Source organism: Salpingoeca rosetta, assembly GCF_000188695.1.
Source record: "Salpingoeca rosetta unplaced genomic scaffold supercont1.1, whole genome shotgun sequence".
NCBI lineage: Eukaryota > Choanoflagellata > Craspedida > Salpingoecidae > Salpingoeca > Salpingoeca rosetta.
Window position 1 is genome coordinate 919,202 of NW_004457740.1, and position 7,068 is coordinate 926,269.

At 58.4% G+C, this 7,068-nt stretch overlaps 2 protein-coding genes across 2 annotated transcripts in view; one reads left to right on the forward strand and one right to left on the reverse strand.

Moving 5' to 3' along the window:
• PTSG_00196 (uncharacterized protein) overlaps window positions 1-5,086 on the reverse strand; it is a 5,247-nt gene extending 161 nt beyond the window's left edge. The window contains exons 1-4 of the mRNA XM_004998688.1: window positions 4,777-5,086; window positions 4,347-4,573; window positions 2,226-4,068; window positions 1-1,741 (exon numbers count right to left, since the gene is read on the reverse strand). The exon at window positions 1-1,741 is cut by the window's left edge and continues 161 nt beyond it. Coding sequence (XP_004998745.1) covers window positions 234-1,741; window positions 2,226-4,068; window positions 4,347-4,573; window positions 4,777-4,900 — 3,702 coding nt within the window. The 5' untranslated portion in view covers window positions 4,901-5,086 and the 3' untranslated portion in view covers window positions 1-233. The remainder of the gene's footprint in view (window positions 1,742-2,225; window positions 4,069-4,346; window positions 4,574-4,776) is intronic.
• Window positions 5,087-5,129: 43 nt separating this feature from the next.
• PTSG_00197 (splicing factor 3a) overlaps window positions 5,130-7,068 on the forward strand; it is a 4,177-nt gene continuing 2,238 nt past the window's right edge. The window contains exons 1-6 of the mRNA XM_004998689.1: window positions 5,130-5,386; window positions 5,663-5,715; window positions 5,897-5,999; window positions 6,156-6,300; window positions 6,531-6,708; window positions 6,864-6,936. Of these exons, the coding sequence (XP_004998746.1) occupies window positions 5,243-5,386; window positions 5,663-5,715; window positions 5,897-5,999; window positions 6,156-6,300; window positions 6,531-6,708; window positions 6,864-6,936 (696 nt within the window). The 5' untranslated portion in view covers window positions 5,130-5,242. The remainder of the gene's footprint in view (window positions 5,387-5,662; window positions 5,716-5,896; window positions 6,000-6,155; window positions 6,301-6,530; window positions 6,709-6,863; window positions 6,937-7,068) is intronic.

Sequence of the window (7,068 nt, forward strand, 5' to 3'; positions counted from 1 at the left end):
AAAAACAGGCAGGGAACACAAAGTAAAGAGGGAAGACAAAGTAAAGAGGCATGCATGGCGCCTAATTGCCCAATAGCGCCAGGAATGGTGGTGGGTGCAACGAAGTAAAGCACAACAGCAAACAAAATGCACACGTTCAATCAACGGCCCATCAGGCTTTCTGGTCACACATAAACAGGCACACAGGCACACAGACACACAAACACAGACAGACACACAAACACACGGGTCGGTTAGAAGAGCTGCATCTCCTTGAGCTGCTGCAGAATGTCCTTGCGCGAGCTGAGCTTGGAAGACGATTCGATAATGTGATCCATCAAGCTGTCCATCACCCGCTGCAGGTCCTCGTGCAACTTGCGGGACTTGAGCGCAAAGAACCCGCGCGCCTGGCACTTGCTCGCGTGCGCCCCAGCAGCGTCGACAAGCGAATGCACCGCAGCAAGAATCTTCAGCAACTGCTGCTGCTCCTTCAGGAACAGCGCGCGCTGCTTCTTGTATCCCTCCACACGCTTCACCATGGCCTCAAGCTTCGCCCTAAACGCCTCAACCTGCGCCTGCAGCCGCTGCCCGTTCTCGTCCGCATCGGTGAGCGACGCCCGGAGCGAGTCGCGCTCAACCCGCACCTTGTCCAGCTCATCCTGCACCTGCCCCAGCTGCTGTGCCGTGCCGTGCGCCTCGCCCCGCAGCTTCTTCACCGCACCTCGCTCATCCTTCACCTGTTGACGTAGCGTGTCGTGCGAGACGGCCGCAAGCTCAAGCTCGTTGCGCAGCGACTCAATCTTGCGCGTCTGCCGCTCCGTCTGCTGTTCAAGCGAGATGTTCGCACCACGGAGCTCTCTGATCGTCTCCTTCTTCGCCTGCACCTCCTCCTGCGCCGCCGCCAGCCGTGCAGACACGTCCTCAAGCTCGCTCTCAAGCTGCGCATGTGCTGCCGTTGTCGCCTCCTCCCGCTGCGCCAGCGCCACGTTGTCCTTCCGCAGCTTCTGGTTCTCTTCCCGGCAGCGCTGCAGTTCCGCCTGAAACTCCTCGCTCAGCATGCCCGCCTTCTCAAGCTGGTCTGCCACGTCGACGTGCCTCTCCTTCTGCTCCTTGAGGGCGCGCGTCTTGGCTGCAAGCTCCTCCTTGGCCTCCTCCAGCTCGCGGGACAGCTGCGCCACCAGGTCCTTCTGCGCATTGCAGTCGGATTGCATGGCGTCAAAGTGCGCTTCGTACGTCGTGCGCTCGCGTTTCGCGTCATCGCGCTCTGCGCACATCTGCAAGCACTCCTCCTCCGCCGCTCGCTTCTCATCACGCAGCGTCGCCAGCTGCTGCTTCAGGTCTGCGTTCTCTTCCTCCAAAATGCGCACGCGCACGTGGTCGATGTTCGGTTCCTCCTCTGTTGTGGTCACCGTCTCTACCCGCCGTTGGCTGCTCGCCAGGCCCCCGCCGTAGTACGTTGTCGTTGTTGTGCGCGTCTCCTTTGCACGCCCGCTCTCCTGTGTTTGCTGCCGGCGCAGCGATGACGGTGCAAAGTGCACGGTGGTGGTTGTGCTGCCACCAGTGCCAACGCCTTTGCCACTCATGTGTCGCTCTGCGCCATCAACAGACTCAAGCTCGCGCCGCTTGTCGCGAATGGAGCCACACAATGCAATTTCCTGCAATTCCTCGTCAATTTCAAAGTTGCCGCGCGTGTATGCGTCTGTTGCCTCGCGCACTTCCGCCCGGCGTCGCAGCCCGCGAATGTCGCGCACGTGCCGCTCTTCTGTGGTGTGTGTGTGTGTGTGTGTGTGTGTGTGTGTGTGTGTGTGTGTGTGTGTGTGTGTGTGTGTGTGTGTGTGTGTGTGCGCATAGGGGGGGGGGGTTAGGGCGCATGAGCCACGAGAACAAGAAAGCAAGATCACAACACGCACAACACCTGCGGCACACCCACCCACACCCACACCCACCCACACCCACACCCACACCCACACCCACACCCACACCCACACCCACACCCACACCCACACCCACACACACACACACACACACACACACACATCCACACAGGCAACAGAGACACGGAACGAAAGAAAGAAAGACAGATGGACAAACACAAGCAACACAGACAACTGCAGATACGGGCACAAACAGGCACATTCACTCGCGCGCGCACACGCAAACGCAAACACACATTCATGCACTCACGCACACAAACACAAATACAAGCACGCACTCACCCAAACCCACACACATCGTTTGATGCTCACCGTCAGCAACAGGGGCAGCAGCAGTGGTGGTCGTGGTCACGGTGGTAGAGGGAGGGGAGCGCGAGTAGCGGCGAAGCAGTTCTGCTGCCCTCTTCCTCGCTGCCTCCGCTTGATGCACCGCCGAGAGCATGGGACGCTGCGCGCCAATGCTCGTGGTTGTGACAGATGTCGTGGCTGGCGCCGCTGCTGACGTTGTGGTGGTGGTTGCACCACTGGGCTGCACGTGCGTCCGCGAGTAGTACGTGGTGGTGCCAGCTGTTGCTGCTGCAGGCGCGGGTGGAGCGCGAAGCGTTTGCGGGTGGACACTTTCCTCATCGTGTGCACGAGCCCGCGTGGCGTAACGCGCGTTGCCGCCGCGCGCACCACCAGCGGCTGCGGCGCTCTTCGTTGCTGCTGTTGTCTTGGACGCGCGGGAGGGGAGGTGGCGGTGTTCCTGTGCCAGCAGCTCTTGTGTTGCCCGGTGCACATCACGTGTTTCTGGCGTCTCCCAGGGTGTCGATCGCCAGCCGGCGCCATCGCGAGCATCACGGCCACGCTCCGTCTTCCCTCCCCCTCCAGCTGCTGTTGTTGTTCTTGGTGGCGTGTGCATCTCTCCCTTGGTTGTCTCTGCCGCGCCCTCCTCCTTGAACCGCACGCTCCGCTTGTGCCCAGCGTCGGGTGCCGCCACCTGCTCATCCTCCGTGAGGTCAAACAGCCGCGAGAGATCTGCATCGTGCGGGTCTCGTCTTGCGCCATGATCACCAGTGCTGCCACTAGTCCTGCTTGCAGGCACGCGGGCAGCAGGCGGGGTCTCGTACGGCCTCGGGTCTGGATACCGGCGATACCCCTCATGCTGCTGTTGCTGTTGCTGCTGTTGCTGTGGCGAGTCTTCGTACTCATCCTCATGCTCATCCTCGTAGCCGTGACGATGGTGGCGGTGGCGGTGGCGGTGGTGATGGTGGTGGTGGTGTGAGGAGCCCTTGGGCGGGGGCGAAGGCGATGCAGAGTCGGACGATGGTGAGTCGTCTGAGGGCGCGTCAATGCGTGATGGCAGCGCATCTCCACCAGGGCGGCGGCCAGTGAACCCCGGGGCCGTGTCTGTGCCGTGTAGTGCCGAGCTGTGGGGTACATACGATGGCGAGTGGCGGCCGCGCCCAGCCTGTCGCGCATGGTGGCTGCGATACTCGTGTTGCTGCTGCTGCTGCTGCTGGCGCGGTGACCGCGCAAAGGTTGGCAAGACGCGTTCGGTGCCAGCAAACTCCTCAAAGTCCGCCGAGGGGACGCGTGTGCACGTGCACTTGGCAACGGCGAGCGGCGCAACAAGAGAAACGGCGCTGGTGGTGGCAGTGGCCTGCGACTCCCGGGCGCCAACACAGGCAACAAGGCCGATGAAGGATGTGTTGAGGAGGGTGGCCACAAACTTGGCTGCGGGGCTGGACGCGACATCACTGCTGGTGGTGGAGGCAGCGCCGGCATGCTTGGCCTGGCCAACTTGCTCCAGCAACGACACAATCGTGCGCGCATCGCTGGACGCATGTGCGTCGGAGCAGCGGCCGTCACGCAGGAAGGTGGCGAGGCCGGCAGCGTGCACAAACGTCAGGTATGCACCGCGCTTGAGGGTGGTGTCGTAGAGCGCGAACCGCAGGACGAGGTGGCAGGTGTCGTCGCCGTACATAGCGGCGAGGTCTTGGTGGCGGTCGAGCGCAGTGTTGACGATATCGGCTGCCTCCACCTCCTCCGTGGGCATGACGAGCGTTGTTTGGTCTGGGGATCCACACGTGGTGCGGTGCGCGCCTCGGCTGTACTCCGGGCTCAGCATGTCCACAACACGGCCTTGAACAATGCAGAAGCAGCCAATGGCGAGCTGTAATCGTCGTGTTGGGTGGAGCAGAGCAGAATCATGCGTTGCGGCATGTGAGTGAGACAGTGTGTCCAAGTGACGGTGTGAGTGGTGAGAGTGTAGATTTGTGAATGAGGCTGTGTATGCGTGAGAGATGATGTGTGCGTGTGAAACAGGCTGTGCATCCGTGCGCGGGTCATTGCCTGCGCGCGTGTGTCTGTGCGTGTGCTTGTGTGTGTGTGTGTATGTGTGTGTTTGCTTGTGTGTGTGCGTGTGTGTGTGTGTGTGTGCTGTTTTCTCACCTGCCACATGTCTGCGCCCCCTGCTGCGCGCATGCGCGTGTGAATTTGCTCGATGGCGTAGTAGACGCAGCCTGGGCTTGTGGACGAGCCGAAGATGGTGTCGTTCGCAGATGCGCCAAAAGCAATGGTGCTTGCGTTGAAGCCGTCCATGAAGCACTCAATGGGTTTCTTGTTGACGTAGTTTGCCACAATCCTGTTTGACGCCTCTCCACCAAACACTCGTGTCACTGCGTGTGTGCGTTGGTTTTGTGTGCGTTGTGAGTATGTGGTTTGTATGTGTGTGTGTGTGCGTTGTGTTGCGTGTGCGTTGTGTTGTGTGTTGTGAGTACCGTGTTGGATGTTTGAGAAAGGACCGTCATCAGCATGACGCCATCCGTGCAACAGCAGCTGGACAGAGTGCACACAATGCATGCATGTTCTGGCAACTGACGTTGGTAAGAGTCGTCGTTGATGCGCAAGGTGTCATCTTCCACTGGAACAGCTGCAACCTGATCATCGCTGTCTTCCAGCGTGTCCAGGCGGCACACCACCTGGATCTTGCTGGACCTGCTCATCTCTTGCCTGCTGGCCCTTGTCGGCTGTGGTCGATGTAGACAACGTGTGGTTGCTGGGTTGTGGTTGCTGCCGTGGGTGTTGTGGCGGGGTTGTGGCTGGCTGGGTTGGCCGTTTTTTCGCCAATTCAAAGTTGGCTGCAGAGCGTTTTTGCTTTGAAATTTGGCGTGTTTTGGGTTTTGTGAAAGATGTACACAAACATTCGACAAAGCAATGCGGTGTGCCATTTTGTGGTGTCGTGGGCAGTTGCGAGCGACGGGGAGCGACAAAAGGCGAGGCGAGCGCACGCACACCACCACGCACTGGCTGTGACTGCGAGACCACACGACAACGAGCGAGCGAGGATGGACTTCTTGGTGGAGAAGCAGCGCCAGCTGCATGAGGAAGTGGATCGGCTGGTCAAGGATGGGGCCACGGTCATGCAGCACAAGTTTGACACGCAAAAGTCAAAAGTGAACGCCCTTCACTTGCAGCGTCTCCTGGTTGACGTGAGTTGTGGTTGTGTGGTGTGTGTGTGTGTGTGTGCATTGTTGTGTGCGTTGTTGTGTGTGTGTGTGCATTGTTGTGTGTGTGGTTTTGTGTGTTGTGTGGTGTGTGGTGTGTTTGGTATGTGTGGTGTTGTGTGTGTTTTTGTGTGTGGTGTGTGTGGTGTGTGGTGTGTGTGGTGATTGTGAGTGCGTGTGATAATGCTGTCCATGTGTGCAGCGCAGTTTTGGTGTGCGTTGCTTCGTTCTCACGTGTGTGCACATGGTTTTCTCTCATAGCGCATGTCCAACAACGCACGCGAGCTTGTGGAGCTGTACAACGATGCTGACGGGTACGTTGGCTGTTGTGTGTGTGTGTGTGTGTGTGTGGTGCGTGTGTGTGGTGTGTGCGTGTGTGGAGGTGGATAAGCGTATGTGTGCTTTCATTTGCAGTTTGATGTGCGCAGCAATCTGGACCCATGGTCATTCGTTGTGCCTCACGCGTGGTCGTGGGGATGTTTGCTTGTCGAGCAGGGAGCGGAAGAAGGAGATTGATGCACTGAGCGTCAACCCCTTTGAGTCGTTCTACGAGAAGCTCGGGGAGATCAAGGAGTATCACAAAGAAGCGCCAAACGCGGTCCGTTATCAGTGCCCTGCATTCTGCACACTGCAAAACAGAGCAAGCACAGTGGAGGGAGGCCGACACGAACATGGTCGCCTCACCCTGATCCTCACACACACACATGCGTGCGTGCTCTGCTTTCTTGTTACTTCTCTTGCGCCGATGGGATAGATTGCCCGGCCAGTGCGCACGGACATCTTGCCAGACTTTCTTCAGCCAGAAGCGCTGTTGGAGGCACAGCAGCAGAAGAATGCGAGCAGGAAACGCAAAACCGGCAACGACAAGCCAGCAGAGACCAAGACTCCGGGCCTCGCTGGTGAGTGCATGTGTGCAAGTTTGTGTGTGTGTGTGTGTGTGTGTGTGTGTGTGTGTGTGTGTGTGTGTGTATGTGGGTGGGTGTGTGAGTGAGTGTGTGGGTGTGGGTGTGGGTTTGTGTCTGTGTAAGACAGAGAGAGAGAGAGTGTGTGTGTGTGTTGCGTGTGTACATATGCGTGGGCTGTGCATGTGTGTCTCATCAGAGCGTTCCACTTGCAATACCATGCGTAGGATTTGTTGAGTTTAGCGGCGAGGAGAGCCACGGACGGTTTCTGGACTTGCACGAGCATTTCGTGGCGTACAACAACCTCAAGGGCGTGCCCCATATGGAGTACCTCGAATACGTGCAGACCTTTGATCTCCTCTCTGAGCTTCCGCGCCAAATCAAGAAGACCGCCGCTTACAAATCGTGCGTGCGTCGACGAAGCCGGATTGTGAATGTGTGCGAATGCGTGCGAATCCGTGTGAATGTGTGCGAATGTGTGCGACTGCGTGGGGTTGAGGATCTAAGCAGCCTTTCTCATCATCTCCTTTTTTTTCCTTCTTCTTGTGTCTGTGCTGCAGGTACATCAACAACCTTGCCGCGTACCTCGTGGAGTTTTACCGCCGCACCAACCCACTCGCAGACATCGACGCGGTGTGTGTGTGTGTGTGTGTGTGTGTTTATGTGTATGTGTGTGAGTACTATAACTTTTTCTCTTGCTGTCTAACTTACCACCACCACACACACACACACTCACACACACACACACACACAGACACACACACA